Source organism: Rutilus rutilus (genome assembly GCF_951802725.1).
Source record: "Rutilus rutilus genome assembly, chromosome: 24".
Taxonomy (NCBI): domain Eukaryota; kingdom Metazoa; phylum Chordata; class Actinopteri; order Cypriniformes; family Leuciscidae; genus Rutilus; species Rutilus rutilus.
The window spans coordinates 14,108,851-14,127,504 of NC_140228.1; the positions used below are offsets into that span (position 1 = coordinate 14,108,851).

Below are 18,654 nucleotides of genomic sequence, written 5' to 3' on the forward strand. Positions count from 1 at the left end.
CTATCTTACTCTTATCTATATGACCATAAATGACCGCTGTTGTTATAAGGTAACACTTCAAGTGATCGCACACACACACAACAGTTCTAGCTCACTGAAAAAAATGATTCGTTGAATTTAATAAAAAATTTTATCGTAAGTGGTTGCATTCAATTGATTTTACCTACATTTAAACAAATGCATTAAGTTGAACTAAAATTTATTAAGTTCAGCTTAATGCATTTGTTTAAATGTAGGTAAAATCAATTGAATGCAACCACTTACGATAATTCAACGAATCTTTTTTTCAGTGCATTGCTAACTTGACATCACAGCCTGTTCATTATCAAAATAAAATAGTCAACCAAACTTATAAAAAGTTACACTGCTCAATTTAAATAGTCCGTAGTACAACCTGTGCCGTTCAGCGTGAGCACCGCCCCACTGGTGCCAAATTTATGCCAAATAAATTTTTTGTGCATGTGAAGGACAATGTTTTATTTGGATATTGGAACGCGAGTGAAGTACAAAGCCTAGTTTACATAATAATAATAGTTTAGCATCCGAATACATCGCGAATATGGAAACATTTGGATTCGAATGATAGAGGTATGTGAGCCCAACACTGGTTTCTGTTTCAGTTTCTCTTTAAATGAACTTGTTTTGGCTTAACGTTTATAGCTGCTTATATTTTTCATTCTTGTTCTATTCTGAATACCGTTAAATACAAAGGATTTGTTGTGGAGTGAGGGGAACTAAACTAGCCCATCTATTTACAGGTATTTTACATAGATGCGACTTAGATGCAATTTATTATTTCTTTTCCCCTCAAAAATGCAATTTTATATGTGTAGTATGTTTTTAACCACGCAACAAATTTGTACAAATATCTTTAAAAATTCTTTAAAAATGACTTAAATTACCATTTAACTGATTTTAATTAGCATTAAACTGATCAAAAATCTTACTGTCGGTTAACCAGTTAATTATGAGAATCCGTAGTTTATGACTTAATTTTTTTATTTATTAATCTGTATCAAATTGGATATTTAATTGTTCATGTTCATTTTAGATTGTCTTTGACATTTAACGCTCATTTAAAGTTAATATTTTAAAACACTAATACTCTAATAACAATGTTAAATGTAACCTTTAGCAAATCTCAAAATAAATATCTAATTTTTATACTGTACATTACACTGTAGTGATGCCTAATTTCATTTTTAATTTCGCATTTAAAACAAATGTTTGGTTTTTTTGAGAAAAAAAACTTTTTTCTTTTGTCTACTGTTTAAAAAGTAAAATTTGGTATGCTTTTTTTGTACAGGATCACGAAGTGCAAAACCAACAGTTTGTAATCATTTCACTGACAAATTGTTACTTTTTTCAATTGGTGTTGTTTTTTAGAGTTCTTCCACCAAATATCCTTTTTCAAATGTGCTCCGAGATCTTTGGTATCTTTGGCGACTTGTGTGTTTTGTGTGCTGCTCTGCTAGTGTGCACTGAGCATACGCCTTGGCTTGAGCTCTGGAAACTTACAGCAAACCCTTTTGTGTTTCTGTCAGGAGCCCAGACATTTTTCTGCGCTGACTGTTTCTTCAGAAACTCGGGGACCATGCAAGCCTTAGAAACAAAGAGGGAAAAATAAAGAGCAATGAATGAGGCTTAGAGACAGAAAAGAACGCTTTAAGATATGCCAGGGAGAGGAGGTGTGGTGGAGTTTAGATTCCCACTGAGCCAAACTCCAGTAGTAACTGGTAACTGTGTGTATCATTGTAAAGGAATGTCTGTGATGTGAAGAGATTACCTTTTTTTCAGTTTTGCACTGTTAAAAGAGTCTTTTATCAGATACTTTTTTGTAATTAAACACAGGACGCAAAGTTCACCCTAGATTCGCTGCTATTTAGTGTTTGCAACTTCAGCCATTTGCAGTTTTTTTTTGTTATTGCTGGTTTTGGATACAAGACAGCATCTTCAGTCTCAGTGACAGTCAGATATGGACAGTTGCATTTAAAGGAACACTCCACCGTTTTTTGAAATAGGGCTTATTCACTTTCTTTCCTACATTTAGATAGGTGGGCAAATGCATTTTTGTCTCAGTGCATGCATTGTTTTAGTTTGACAGGGTCGGCGCTAGCTTAGCTTAGCATAATGAATGGAATCCTTTGTTGCCAGCTAGCATGTCCTGAGTAAAAGTGATATAAAAAAAAAAAAACCACCTAATTACTTCTTGTGGCCTGCGTATTCACAACAAGTACAAATAGCGATGCAGATTAACACTAGGCGATTTCCTAGGTAGATATTGACTTATATATTAAGGACTATATTAGGGGGAAGCACAGGCGAAGCACTGCTACTTGGGCGTGATATCTCTGCGCCCAAGTAGCAGTGCTTTGCCTGTGCTTCCCCCTAATATAGTCCCAAGTCAATATCTGCCTAGGAAATCACCTAATGTTAATCTGCATCGCTATTTGTACTTGTTGTGAATACGCAGGCCACAAGAAGTAATTAGGTGGGTTTTTTTTTTTTTATATCACTTTTACTCAGGACATGCTAGCTGGCAACAAAGGATTCCATTCATTATGCTAAGCTAAGCTAGCGCCGACCCTGTCAAACTAAAACAATGCATGCACTGAGACAAAAATGCATTTGCCCACCTATCTAAATGTAGGAAAGAAGGTGAATAAGCCCTATTTCAAAAAACGGTGGAGTGTTCCTTTAAGAAGCAATCTTAGAAAACAAAATGTATTTTATAGAATGACAGCTGAAGTAAATGTGAGTGGTGCTGCTATCTGTCCTTAGCCAGACGAAAAAAGGCAGTTTACTTAGAAAAGGAGTGACGTCTCCGCAACAAGTGACATGTTTTTCTCACATTTTTGCACTGTGCTAAAGGAACACAATGCAGAATGATATTTAATTATTGTCTTTATATGCACCATTATAACAATACATTGTAATAAGTAAGGGATAATCCACGGCTAGCTGTGCATTAAACGATTTTAATGCACGACGTGGAGGCAAAGAACCGGGCGACTCGAAGTGCATCCCAATCAAGCTAGCCGTGGATTATCCTGCTTATACCATGGTCATTTGCTAGCATTGACAACTTAAAGCTGTTATTGAGAATTGCAGCGCAATATATTTGACCGGAAGGGTAAAAATAATGGTTACTTTCGTCAGTTACGGTTTGTTAGATCTAGCATTGTGTGAATTACCTGCATCTGTTCAGTGTCTCTCTCTACTACAACAAAGCTCTGAGTTTAATTACTTCAAAACCAGCAATGTTACCCCCTTGTTGCTGAGAAATATAATGTAGCGATTCAGTAGCTAAGCTATTTTATGAATAAAATATGAAGTAGTGGGGCAGGGTTGATGAGAAGTTTCTGATCTCCTGAATGTTTCTGTGTGTGCATAGCGCAATCTCTGAGTGACGTATGCATCTGTGCGCTTCAATGAAAAGATTGCATTAATATAGAACGGTGATGATTAAACTGACTTGGAACTACCTGTTCATGAAACGGTTTTGTCGCACACTTTCCAGCCAATCAGAATTGAGTTTTCAGACAGACTATGGTAGAAATAGCAATATTTACCTACAGTACATGAGTCGTGCATCAATGAATCAATGAGTTTTAAATCAATAGCGATAAGACACCATAGACAAAACAATAACAATAGACAAAACATTAACAATAAGACATCATAGACGAAAGCTTGTCATGTCAACCACTTTTAACTTAAACTGCTTTTGAAGTCACATCCCATCAGCCGCAGAAAGTGCTGTTTACTCAAGACTCATCGTTTCCAGCCAAGTCATTTGGCATAATAACTACAAGAGCCATCAAGAGAGAATCAGCCTCTCCGCAGCACCGCCGCTATATTTGGCTCATTTATTATTTTACAGGCAGACAAAGATTGCTCCAATTTGTATAGCTATTTCCGTGCAAATGTTCGTAACCTTTTCGCTGGCACTCTTGTACCTTTGAGCCTCTTGAGTTCAGGGCTCTTTCGCGCTTTGCTGACGACTGTAATTGCTCTTCTTTCTGCAGCAATCTCCAGGCGACTCGTCGATATTGTTGCGCGAAGCTGACAATTATAAATGAAGAAAAAAATAGATCTCATTGTCTTGCCTTTCATGTGTCAGAATATGAAAAACTGCTCTCAGATCAGCCTGTGGCTGCTGGTGACAGATTCTCAAACGCAAGATGCCTGGCATTAAAAGCGCTCCGACTCGTCTTTGAAGAGCACTGTGGTCGCTACCTTTAGCGCTCCCTCCACTTTTATCCCGCTCGATGTGGCTTAACAATGTCTCAAGGGCAACAGGGCACGTTCTGTCTTCAAAGACAAGCGTCTCTCTCTCATCTGAAGAATGACAGAAAATGACAGCGACTGGGAGAGGAAGGCTGTATTTGCTGTTGGCAGTCAGATACACTGTTTATGGACAGTTATGATTTACTTACAGTTGGCTGTTATGAAGAGAATTGCATTGTGACATATTGTGACAAATTAGTTATTTAAAGCGGTCATATCAAATTTTCTTTGTTTTCTAAAAAGTTCACTGTGCTATGAAGTCAGATGATTTAAAAAAAATGAAGACGGATGAATAATAGTACAGATATATTTGATTCAAAGACTTTACTTTCAAAAAATGTTTATAACCACAAAGTAAAAATAACATATTTTCCATACATCTCTAATACATATGAGTGTACACATCTTAATCATTAGTTTCAAAATAAATAACTTTTAATAAATAATAAATACTTTTAAAATATAATTGTTTCCCTAAATATTAAAAAAGTATTGATTTGTAAATGTATAATTTGTAATATTTGTAGAGATCCTCTCTATGACTCTTCTCTATGACTTTCTATACTCATGTATATTTTGGAAAATATATTTTAATAAACAATAGAGATTGATTTCACTAAACATAAAAACTAAATTACACTAAACTATATATATATATATATATATATATATATATATATATATTATTTTTATTTATTTATTTATTTATTTATTTCAAATCTTTTAAAGGGATACTTCACCGATTAGCATTAAGCTTTGTATCAGTAGAAACCTGGTACTATTTTCGATTGGCCGTGCTTCCCTCCCTCATGTCCCCCTGAGACGAGAGATTTCTGTATTGTGTGTCTGGAAAAAAAACTCATATGACGCAAATAAATCGTCATTTTGCGTCATCGGAGGCTTTTTTGGCCAGAGGCGAGAGACTACAGCCAGTAGTAGGAGCTAGTTCTGCATGTTTCAACCCGCCCATAGGGGGTGGGATCTCACGATAAAATGGCGTCTTTTCAGTTTCGAGTCAACTAGTAGCCTAGTTGTATCATTTCTTCCGATACTGCCCTCTGTAACCGGTAGGCGTGGCTTGGGAGTGGCCTGAAGGGCAGCGAAGCAAGTGCATTCTGGGAGTTGTTGTCTTTCATCCACGCTTTTCTCAGTCTAGAAGGCACCAATTCAATAATTTCACATTTCTACTACATAAATGACCCAATTTAAATACACATTCATCGTTCCAGCGGTGAAATATCCCTTTAAAGAGGCTTTTTTCTTTATAATAATATTTTTCATTATAATATCAGGACAGTTGTATATCAGCCTGACATTTTGACTTGCCTCCCAAAATGAATTTTAATACAGAGATAAAAAATATAAGAGGTGTATTCAAGTCATTGTATATGAATTGTATTCTTAATGTATTTTTCATTTAATGTTAATAAGCACAGAAACACAAGAATCATTACTGTCATTTTCTGTACATTTTGCAATTGTGTGGAGACACTAAAACAAGAATGTTACATAAATCCTTTGTGATGATTAAGCTTTGGCACATCTGTAAGGGGTTTTTGGCTCTCTTTATTATAACTATTTTTGTCTGTTTGTTGGTATTTCAAGTAAATTATGTCTCTAATTCACTCTGTTTATGTTTTGTTTGCAGAGTGAAGATTTTCCCTGATGAAAGGAGTCGAGCGTTCAGCTCGAGTTCACTAGGGTCACTTCCTGATGATGACAGTAAACATGGGTAAGCTCTCTCTCTCTCTCTCTTTCTCTCTCTCTCCTGGTCTTCTTCCCCTTCATAGCGTACACACTTCCTGTAAACAGTTCCTCTGAGCATTGCAAAAAAAAAAAAAGAGAGAGATGCCGCTACAGAAACATGATTAAACCTATTCGTAACTTGGCCCGTCTTGGGATCATTTGTTTCTAAAGCTCTGTTTTGTTAAAATGCCTCAGCAGTTCTCACAGGCATTAAACATCAATATATAAACATCAAAAGAATATTTCTACATAAATTGCCTGTTTTTGTTTTTAAAAGCCAGTGCATTGCACCATAAAAAGGTCTGCTCTAACCATCTTTATTACAGAATTGATTACAGATTCCCCTGTGTGTTTATTATGGTAAAGTAACATGATTTACACCTTTTAAAATTTGTGCTTTTAATATTTTGTCTGATATATTAATACAAATTAAACTGCACTGCATAGTCAAAGCCATGGTAGAAATCAACGGGTTCATACTGACCTGAAAAGGACATCATCATAGGTGATTATGCCGCTTAGTTCTGCATAATTGACTCTGCAACATGCCAGAGCACTTTTAATACATGCCACATTATGAGAACTAAGAGAAGCAACAAATTAATCCTGAGGAAATGTTGCACTATTGTTGTTGTTGTATGACAACACTGACTGTGGTGTCATTTAATCTTGTGGATTACATTCAGACATGAAGTTTATCAGTGAGTGTGGGTTTGTTTTCAATGCCACTCTTTGAATAATACAGTTCAAGACAACTGATTACATGCTTGTCATTGAAAATCACATTTGATAACAACTTGAACAACCTATAAACACATCTTTGTGATTATAAATGTCGTACAAACTGTCAGATCGTCACTGTGCAACTCTTGATTTTGTGCCTGTTTTGACAGATGGCGGTCTCCAAAATGGACCTGGACAGCACAAGAACTCACAAGGTTTGTCATTTTTTTTAGGCTCATTTTAGATTCACTAATACTGAAATCTGAGACTTCCAATCAGGCGTCAATGTCAGTGCGAAGTGTGCAGTGTTCCTGTTTACTAATGCCACAATAATGAGATGGTACAGTTAGCAGAGGAAAAAGCAAACACGGACACACCTCTGTTACATCATCTGCATTATTCTCTCGTTGAACATTAACGCTTCAGTAGGGCACAGTGGTACGAGGTGAGCCTTACTAGATCCCATATTACTTCAAAATGAAAAGTGAAAAATTAAGAAATTATATTTGCGCAAAGAAAATAAAGCCTTTTATTTTGCATTGTACATTTCACCCTTAATGATAATCTCATTATCATTGCCATAATGCAGAAAAATAATGATATTTTATTTATATTGTAAAGTATTTAAATATCAATGTTGCTATGCTGTATTTTAATATATATGCATATTAAGATTATGCGATTTTTTTTTATTACAGTAATAAGAATCATAATTGAGAATAATGAGAATTACAGACAAACATAAAAGTAAAACATCTTGACATATGGTGAATATTATGAAAACAATATCACAATGAAAGACAAATGACCCTAAAAATGCGAGCTTCATTTTCTTTATACAAATAATAATTAATTTTTTCTTCCCTGTGTATTTTGGGGCGAAATATGACCAGACATTTCAACTTCTGAGTTTTTGTTTCATTGCATTTGTACAAAACAGGCACGGACACACGGGGTATACACATAGTAGAGATGGAGGACCGCATGTTGCTCTAATCTTGCTGAATGCTTTAGTGGTGACTGTAGCACTGGGGAAATCCCCTCTATGTCTTCATTTTCTTAAACTCTGATCACACCAGTGGCTTCTTCCAGCAGCACATCAGTACAAATACACAATCACACAACAGCCCTGAGAAACCTTTTGATTCACCAAGTCAAAGACAGATGAAGTATCATTACATTAAAGCCTGTTAGTATTAATAAAAACAAATGATTGTGAGTTCAGATGAAGTTTATATTTGCTGTTGGAGGTGTAATGCTCATGTTTGTGTTCATTGGAAGTTTCGGTAGAGAGACCTTGAAGTGGGAGGGTGAGGTATAAATGTCGGTAAATTACATTTTAGTTTTAGCATCTGTGGTTTTTGTCTACCAGATATGTGTTTACACTACATCAGTGTTTGTGGCAGAGTGGCTTTGGATTAAAACTCTGTGTCAAATTATAGGTTATTGTTGTATCAAATGCTGTATGTTAGATAGATGCGGTTTTCTCTCACAGCTGGCCTATCTCTTTTCTCTGGCTTAATTCAAAAACTTTTTGCATTTGTTTATAGTTTTGCTTCCTTTATCTTCTTGACATGATCAATTTGTCTTCATGTCAAGTGAAATGCTCTTAGAGGAAGGTAATGGAAACATTGTCACGCAACCAGTCGCAAGGATTTCCACCAGACTGCCATAGTGTCATCAGAGTAAATCATCTTATCTTCACATCAGTATGAGGTGATAGAGGGATGGGTGATCCTCTTACAATAGCATCATTCCCATTGGAGCTTCGCTTTACGATATGTACGGATGTTATAAAAGCTCAAACCGCAAACACAGCAGAGCTGCAAAGTTTTTGTGCTTCTTTTATACTCGAGTCAATTAGATTCTATTCAATCTAGTAAAGATTTTGTTCAATTAATTTACATTCTATTCAAAACTATTTGATTGCACAATATTCTGTTCAGTTTAGTAAATATTATGTTTGATTCCTTTACATTCTAGTCAATTACATTCTTTTAATATTCTATTCAGTTTAGGAAAAATTCTGTTCAATTCATTTATATTCTATTCAGGACAATTCAATCAGATTCAATTCAGTTTAGTAAAGATTCTGCTCTATGCTGTTACATTCTATTCAAGTAGTTTCTGTTGTTTTTATATGCTGTTTAACCCCTTAAACCTGAAGTGTACAGTACACAGTAACCACTGAATGGAATAACACGAAATAGGTATCATTTAAAGCGTAGAAACTCAGCTTTTAATGCAACCATTATGATCAACTCTTAACAAGGGCAGATGGCAGACTTCCTAGATCTGAAGCTTGCGGCAGTTGGAGGTGTTCTGCATTCTTGTTATAATTGTTATATTTAAGAAATAAAATACTAGCTCAGTCATTAATAGACCATAACATAACCTGTGTTTATGCTTTCTATTTTAAGTGACTTGCATCATACTCTAAGAACACGTGCTGGCCATCTTTCTTTCGTACACACAGGTGTGGTTGAGCAAAAGCAGAGATACTAGCTTATCATTCTTCTGTGTACTGAGTGAAGTGAGCATGCCGTTGTGTAATACACAGCTCTGGGTTTGACATTTATGCATGACTTGGTGTTTCTAACCTGAGCGTAAAATGCATGGCAGATATTGACTGAAGCCACTGCTCTGCGGGCAGAAAGTCATGACTAACAGGGGTCAGTAGAGCTGCAATAGAGGCTCTTTAGGCTACAGTAAATTGTGATTATGCCTCCTGGATGTGCCGGTTTTTGGCACACATTAGCCGATTATTCCACCATCGGGCCGAACGGTTCTAAGAACGGTAAGGAACGGTTCTAGTTGTATTTCCACCTGAGCCTGGTTCTGCACGGCACGGTTACAAACTGTTCTTGTTAGTATTTGTATTATTATGTTTATTGTGTTTGTATTACATTCCGGAGAGCTCTGTTATCAGAGCTGTTATCAAAATGCAACCATATCCGTGCGGCACGGAATGGAACGGTTAAGCAAAGACAACGGTTTGAGAAAAGTGACTCATGTTTGTGTTATTGTAGGAATTTTACAAATGTAAAGGAAAAATGCAATTGATAACTTTTATTTTGCATTTATATCGCATCTATATTCAATGTATTTCTTCACTTCTACATTCATTTATATTTGTATTTACATTTGTATTTTAGTTTTTATATTGTTTTAATAGCCTTCAGTCATTGGTCAGGATGTAGAATAAAAAATTTTAACTTTCAAATTCAAATTTGGCTATTTATCGAAATAATCAATAAAATTTTAGTTATTTGCAGCCCTAATTTAAATAAAATATGGTGCAGTAACGTTTAAGTGTATTTAGCACCTGTTTAAACTGGATTGTGGGTGTTTAGTGGATAAGGTGTTGTGTTTTGCACTGAAATATTACTTGCAAAAGTGGCTCAAGCGTTTAGTGAATTCCCCCTCAGTGTTTTAAGACCAGTAGCTTCTGAAAAGGGTATTTTTCAGAGGTTGTTTTGCTGAAGATGAAGCACTACGATATGACAAATCTGACAATATTAAAATAGAAATGAGGTCAGATGGAGAAAGAAAGTGTGCGTTTTGTGAACCCTTTGTGAACCCTGTCTAATGGTGGATGCCACTGTGGAAGAACAGCTGTGGAGTGAGACTTACGCTGGTGTCTGAATCATAGATATACCCCAGACTCCATCTGCCTCAGCAGTGTCGCCACTGTCTCGCCCAGCACTCCACTGCCCCACAATGCCCTTCTGCGTCCCCTGGGATGCAATAAAACCCCTTCAAATACACCACTGCCGTTTGCTGCACATGACCCACCCTTCTGGGTTCAGCACCAGCCAGTATTAATGTTGTTAGCTTGTTTAATGGAAGAGTTTGGCCAGAAATATAAATCACCATATAATTGCAGAATAAAATATATTAAAGAATGTTTAGAGTTCTGTTCTTCAGTAAAAATTAATTCCTCCAATATTACAAAAAATGACCATTAAAGTATCACAGAAGTGGTCCAAACTTGTGTTTTTATTATGTCTGTTTCTCACTCAATTATCATATTAGTTCAAGACTAGAGCGCACAAGTCATAAGTTGACATGAAGTAAAAACAAACTCTACGACTATCAGACAAAATGGGCAAATTTGTACCTTTAGGGGTAAAATAGCTTCTCACTGGCACAGTACCATTTAAGGGACAATTTTATACCTTGTCTACCCCTACAATGTGCACATTACTATTTCATTTATTTAAAACATGACAGTGCAACTGACAATGAATACGTTTTTCACTTTATCGAAAATGATGAACTATGAACAGCCTATAAGAACGACAGTGTGACAAACAATGGTACATCCGTAAGTCATCCTTTGTCAATTATATTATAACTCCAAGTACTTACTTATTTTAATATGCAAAACTGTTACCCAATCATAGCAGTGGCCAATTAATTCCAAATTTTGAATGTGGCACGCCCATCAAAACAGAGTGTTTGAACGTGATGTCTGTCGAGTAAAAGAGGTGCAGGTAAAACCTAACCTCTGGTAAAACCAAAGAAACTGAGGCACTTACTCATCATCATATTGTAGGATGAATCCAATCAGACTTACCAAGTTTAAACCGACTCAGAAATTACTTCATTTCTAAGATCTGTGGATAAATAGAGCAAATAAATTGGCACATAGGCACCTGAAATTAACAAGAGCTCTCGTCTCTCTTTCACTATCTCCTCCCCATGATAGCAGAGGTGAATGACCTTCCACTCAGACTGTAATTACAAGACTCGCTTAATTGGCCCCATTAGGGCCTCTTGATATGTTAATGCATGACACGCTCATTTGCATGATTGCTCCCATTTCACTTTTAATGATGGAGTTTGTGGACTATTTTAATGTTTCACAGGCTGCTGCTAGTGTTCATAGTCTTGTGTTTTTCTTGCACAGAGGTTGCCGCAGTCATTCTTCATGTGGTCCAGTTATGAATTCAAGACACACATGAGACGCTCCGATATGTTCTCTGCAAAAACCTTCCTGTGTTCACTGATAAAGGATTGAAGCTTTTATCCGACGTATTGTAATAAAAGTTTCCAATTAATTGTTGGGGGGAAAGAAAGCCTATTAGTTTTCGCTTTGTAAAGGGCATGTTAAAACAAAACCACAGTGTGTTCTGAATTTCTTGGTTGATTCAGTGCTTAGCTTTTTTTTTTTGTTGTTGAATGGCTCTTTGAAGCTCAGACTTGCTGTAATGCTTATCTTGTTTAGTGTATGTTGCATTATTAAAATTCTCTCTCTCACTAAAGCTGTGCTTGTCATGCCCAGGGTTTAATGCATCGGAGCAGAACAAGCCCATCAATGGGACCAAACCTTTAATGCTAATATAATGTGATCTCTTGCGTCTGGCCACGTGCCCGTCCCTGTGTGCTCTCTCTCTATCTCTCTCTCTCTCTCTCTCTCTGTGGCCGGTTGGTTTACATCAGTGGGCCACACTACAGAAAAAGGAGCACATCAACGCTGTTATGGAAATATGTCAGGGATGGGTCTGTGTCTGCAGCTATGGAAAAAACCCTGATAGAAGCTCAAAGGAAATACAATGGGGCTGGTTTAGGGCTTTTCATACTGCACTTAACCCCAGGTTACAGTCTTTCTAAGCCCCGCTTTTAACCCTGGGTTAAGGAACATTTCACACTTCTAATTTAGAAGCGAGGTTAGCACCACTTTTTTATCTTGGGTTTTGAAACCCTCCTCCAGAGCCTGGTTAGCACCAGCTTTGTTCTGTTAACCCTGCATTGCGATGCTAAACATGTACCGTGTTAAATTATGTTACGGCTTGATGGTCAGAAACTGACTAACAATCGTGTGCCTCATATTTACATTCGTTGGACAGTCACGTAAACAGCACATTGCTTAAAAATAGCTGTTGGCAGTATATAATACGAGGATGCACAATGCTAGAGTCTTTAAATAAGCAGGTCACATGCTGTGTTCGTCCAATCAATGACACTGACACCACAAATATGCAAATAAGAACATTATAACATGTTCTTATTAGAGGACGTAAAAATTATAACAGCCTTCTTGACTCATTCGCCAAGCTGAACAACCGATCAGAGTTCTCTCTCTCTCGCCGACGGCCCGACGCTGATTCAACATGCTGAATCGGCTCAATAGCCATCCGACTCGAGCCAACGGTGCGGAACACACCAAAAAAACTAAGCTGAAGCTTGGTGCATCACTGCCTTTAGAATGACCCAGGGTCAACTCTTTCAAGTGTGAAAAGCCCTAATGTGTACCACGCGGTTAGTGGAGTGCTGTGACGCTGTGTGAACATCGAGTGTCTTTCTGCTGCTTTGAATGACATTGTGGTATTCAAATGAGAGATATGAATAGGAAGGTGATCCAAACATGCCCATTCTATTTCAGTAGTTTAAAACTCGAGAAGATTGTGAAAGACACCTCATTTGCACATGGTGCTTAAGATAGATGATGGTATAAAGGGTTAGTTCACCCAGAAATGAAAATTCTGTCAGTAATTACTCGCCCTCAACCCCGTAAGACTTTCGTTCCTCTTTGGAACACAAATTAAGATATTTTCGATGAAATCTGAGAGCTGGCTCACTCCTCCATTGGGCTTTTATTTTATTTAATATTGCCAGCCCAGAGAAGTTAGTGAAGACAATGTTTAATGTAGTCCAAGTGACTACAGTGGCTCAACCATAAGTTTATCAAGTGATGAGAATATTTTTTGTGCGCAAAAAAAACTAAAATAACGACTTTATTCAACTATTAATTTTCTTCTATGTGGGCCTCTGGTGAGTTCATGTAGTGTAACAGCGCAGCGCTTCTGGGTTGTACGTCAGCACGTAGGCTCACTATTGGCCGACGCTGATCATGTGTGTGATGCGTATTTTTTTTAAATATGTACATTATAAAATGTCTAGGTCTGGTGATGCTGCTGAAACAAAATAAATGGAAAAAGTGAGCGTTTTGGTTCAAATTTCTTCTCATCAGGACTTTTTAGGTGGCAGTCATCCAGTTGCTTCAGTGACGCATTTTTGAAGATCCACTCACAGCGTAGCTTTAACTTGTCTTTGTTTGTTCCAGATGATGAAGAGGCACTCACCTCCATAATGAAGGACCTGGCAGCTTTACGGTTCTGTTACCAATTCAAGAGCAGCAGCAGCAGCAACAAGCCCAAGAGCAGAACCTCATCCTACAGACAGGTAATTACCCACAGTGCATCACTCAGAAGCAGAAAGGAATGTGCAAAAGCTGTGTTTTCAAAAGCAACTAGTCAGATGGTTGTTTGAACGATTTATTTGATTAATTATGATTGTTAATGAGCTGCAAAATAGAATCAATAAATACATATTATATTAATTTAATAATTTATATCTGTATATATTATAATATATTAATATTCGTATATTCTATATATATATATATATATATATATATATATATATATATATAATTTTGTTTTATGTATTTATTTTAAAATAATGAACTGCAAGCTAACTAAATAAATACAATTATAAAATAAATTAAAATAATTTTAATATAATATTATAAATGTGACATTTATTCATAGTTTCATTTTATTTAATTTATTTTTATAATCATGAACTGCAAAGCAGAGATTCAGAAAAAAAACAATGTAAAGCTTTTCAATAGCACTTCTACTACATTGTTCTCTAGACTTAAGGTACATGCAACCTTCAACCTGACCCAACGAGAGCTGCATTGTACGATACAGTCTTAAACAGGATACAGCTGAGAGAGGCACTACTGTTAACATTTAGCATCCGGTCCCTCTGTACTATACAGCATAAAACACCAGTATCCTTGTAGCTTTCATTCATTGCCTAAATTCTCTCTACAATGCTGTCGCTTGACACCGGACACCAGTCAATCCTCAAGATAAACGGCTGGCATGCACTCTGTACACGCACATACACTCTTTTTTGTTTCTATCGAACTCACTCTTGGTTGTTCTTTCTCGTACAATTTGAACCGCTCATCTTTTCTCTCATACACGCAAAAAATGCCAGAAGCAACTTTCCCAACTAAGTTACACAACAATAACATACCAAAAAAACAACTCACGAGGAGTGTTGACAGGTTAAAGCACATGAAGATGCACGAGAAGCACAAAAACTTGCAGATTAATTCTTATTTCAGCCTCTCTTGCTGCGTTCATGATGGAGATGACGTCACAGTGTCAACAGTATCGGTGTAAACAGTGTTCAGACTGTTCATTATCTTCAGCGGTGAAAGGTGCTGTGTCGTCTCAGGGGAGTAGTTATGCTTCAGCCAAACAGTGAAATTCAGAGCAGTGCTGATTTCAGAACAGTAGGGGAGACCGGGGGCAGTTTTTTCTTCTTTTTTTTTTTCCTTTTCTTTTTTACGATGACAAACAAGTTAGAGCAGTTATAAAGTATTATAAATCACTTTTATGAACTTGGTTGTACATTTTCAATCTGAAAATGTCAATCTGTCAGTAAAGTATTGCAATGATTTATTAAGCACTTTTCATTTTATTTTCTCTCTTGTAATATGAAAAAGTTCCATTTAATTATTCTAGGGGATTACAATGGGAACCTCTCGTTCCTTTCCTCACTCTCATCTCTTGGTCTGTTTTTTTTTGGGATGCTCTATAACTTTTTTAGACTTTTTTTATTTTTTTATTTTACCATTCCTAGTTGCATCCTTAATTGTGGGAATGTTCCTAAAGGAAACACTGTACAATAGACAAGGAACCTGATTTTTATCAGTCCTGATGGAAAGCATTTTGAATAATATGTAAATAAATATGTTTTTTTCAACCGCTGACCTAGAATTGTGACACTTATTTAACATATGCAACATATTCTTAGTAAATTTCTTTCTCTACAAAGATTGTATTCAAAAAGCTTACATTCCCCGGCTCTTAATGCATAACTTATGAGCAGAGCTATATTGTATTACATGTAACATTTTGATTTAGTCTTGCTCAGTATCCATCTTATTTTTTGTAAATTCAGTGTGTCTGGCTTCTGGTGCCAGTTATATTTAGCTGTACAAAACAGTTTGTTATGCTACTTGATATTGAAAACTGGTATTTCTTGCCATATTATTATAATTTATTGTCTTAATTATAAACACACTGTGCCATATTATTATAATTTATTGTCTTAATTATAAACACACTGTGTCATATTATTATAATTTATTCTCTTAATTATAAACACACTGGTTTGTAGTGCAAACAGTTTTACCGTTCACTGCACTTTGTGTCCCTATATCGGCAAATTATTTGGAAGTCTCGCACATATACGTAAAAAAGCATACTTCTGCATTGAAAAATAAGGTGGATAAGTCTACACGTTTTTCGTCTTTCTCTCTACCGTGGGTCTAAGATCATAAACACGTTGTGAGAAGTATTTTATAATTACGTATACAAGGTTTGATCCTGACCACCCACTCAAAAGGAGAACCCTCATCCTGTTAGATTCTTTACATGCCACACATGCTTTCATATCCAGTCCTGCAACTGCAGTTCAGGTGATAAACTAAAGATTTCACTGCAATGATGACAGACAGACAGGAAGAAAGCAATGTCAGATACATAAGAGTATCTCAAGAGAACACAGGGACATTGTATTTGTGATATTTATGCAAAGTCACATCTTGTTCTTCTTGAATGCAAAGTGGACTCAGACTCAGACATGCATTTGTAGTTCGTAGACCAAGACTGGATGTGAGAATATATTTCATGTAATATATGCTTAGTTTGTTGTATTTGTTAAATGGTATAACGTGCAAGAACACACATATAGGTTGTTTTAAAAGCTATGAAACTATTTTTCATTAATTCTATTAATTGTTTGTTCTTCATTTTTGTTGTTGGTTTAATGGTTTAATATACAGTAAATGTATTTTGCATTATTTGTATTTAAAATAATATAATATAATTTAATATTTGTTTTTTTCTTCTGGTTAAATACAAAAATATTCTGTTTTTTTAAAACTTCAAACAAGACTAAGACATTTTTTAAGAAAAACTACTAAAGTTACCATCCATTTGGCAAGTTACTATTTCTTTCTCCATTTTATTTACATTCCATTTACAAGTCTATTTGCAGTTTTTGGGTGTTTTTAAGTGTCCACTTTTGGCCCTTGGTCTTTATAAATACAAGTGATGTTTCTGAATGGTCTTTTCTTGTTTACAGTTTACAGTATATTTACTTTACAGATTATCAAAATTCATCTGTGCATTTAATCCACAGGATCAATTCATTTCATTTTGTTGTTTTCTTCTCTCAGGATTTACGGGTGAAGCTGGAGCATGAGCGAGAGAAACGGTGAGTCGGAACGTTCTCATTATTTCTGCAGCTCTCTGTCCTTTCCCTGATCTCATTCCTCTCGTCTTATCCCAGCTCTCGTTATGCCATTTCTAAGATCTCACTGCACGGGGAAGAACAGAAAATACGCCAAGCTGCCCAAAAGAGCCAGAACGTTCCTATAAAAGTATTTTGACATTTAGACGCGGCGTTTCACACACACTCTGGTACAGACGGAGGCAGAGGAAAGAGGAGGTGAAGCCAAGTGTTTGAGCTCAATGGCACACCCAGTATTAATTTTCAATGTCCTGTAGGTCATTCATACACCCACACACAGAACATGTCATTTTTCCCTTCTCAAGACTGCCAAATGCCAACACCTTACAAACCTAACGGTTTAGTAAGGTACTCATGAAAATACAGTATTTTCCCTCATATCAAGCCAATGTGTCTGCATAGGAAGAGTCTATGGTTTTGACGAAGCTTTGTTTACTGCAAGAAAGTGAATTAACATTCTTGTCAACTTGTACCGCAAAGCCCTGATGTATCCTGGGAGAATTCACACTTTGGTCTTAAAGCTCCCCAGAGTACCCCGTCCGCCGTCTGTGTGAAAATGCCTCTGTGGGTTGTGTCACAGGAAGTCGGTTCGGCGTCACTTGCTGCATTGGAGGTGACAAGCAGTCGGTGTGTTGCTTCACAGCTCTAATTGGCTGCTGTGGCACAAAATCTTCGTTTAACCCTCTTCTGTTCTGCCTCGACTTTATGCAAAGATGCACGAGGAGGAGGTGATGGACCACTAGTAGATAAATCAATGGAAGTAATAGGGTAGCTAGCTATAGGAAACAACGTCCTGCCTTCAATCTGAATAGCCAGTCGGCTCTTTTTGCTGTAGAACAAAAGTTTTGAATTCCCCAAATATATCTTATGAAAGTAACCTTTCCTAAAATATAAAGGCTGTTATATATTTTTGCTAACAAACTAATTTAAACTGTATTAGAAAAATAATATTTTACTTCTCTTTGTCAGTTTTCTATGTGAGAATAATTACTTTGTAATAAGTTTATTGCATATCCTTTAAACTCGGAATATTAGCATGCAGTATTAGTTGTGTAATAAATATAATTCCAAACAGCCATACTTGTAACATAGCAAGGAGATACATTGTGATTGTTTTGTTTTTTTATTGTTACTGTCAAATATGTTTATTTTTTCTCTAAACATTTCCGTGGACCCCTAACATCCGACTTGCCTTAAATGGACTTTGTTTGTAAAAAAGCTTAACATCTTGGCATTTCCTTCACTGGCTCTGTATATATCCTCAGTCTCTTGCACATTATGTCTTCACTAAGAGCAACAATTTAAATGAGGGGAAATTTTGTATTAAAATCTGTCTATTTATTATGTTGCTTTGAGTAAACAATGATATCAGTGAATCTTATGAAACCAGCCCGGCCAGATGGTGGGACTTCCATCCAGTCTCATGAATATGCAATAGATCATTTTTTGTCACAGTCTAAATTGCACTGTGTAATGTTTTATATACATGCAGCTTAAAATAAACAAGGCGTTAAATACTACCATTATTACGTACACTACCATTAAAAATTT

The 18,654-nt window shown here is 36.2% G+C and overlaps 1 protein-coding gene across 1 annotated transcript in view; it reads left to right on the forward strand.

Annotated features, from left to right (window-relative positions):
* Positions 1 to 18,654, forward strand: part of map3k22 (mitogen-activated protein kinase kinase kinase 22) — a 53,634-nt gene that overhangs the window by 11,580 nt on the left and 23,400 nt on the right. Inside the window, exons 2-5 of the mRNA XM_084398179.1 lie at positions 5,939 to 6,022; positions 6,930 to 6,974; positions 13,829 to 13,947; positions 17,030 to 17,067. Coding sequence (XP_084254305.1) covers positions 6,004 to 6,022; positions 6,930 to 6,974; positions 13,829 to 13,947; positions 17,030 to 17,067 — 221 coding nt within the window. The 5' untranslated portion in view covers positions 5,939 to 6,003. The remainder of the gene's footprint in view (positions 1 to 5,938; positions 6,023 to 6,929; positions 6,975 to 13,828; positions 13,948 to 17,029; positions 17,068 to 18,654) is intronic.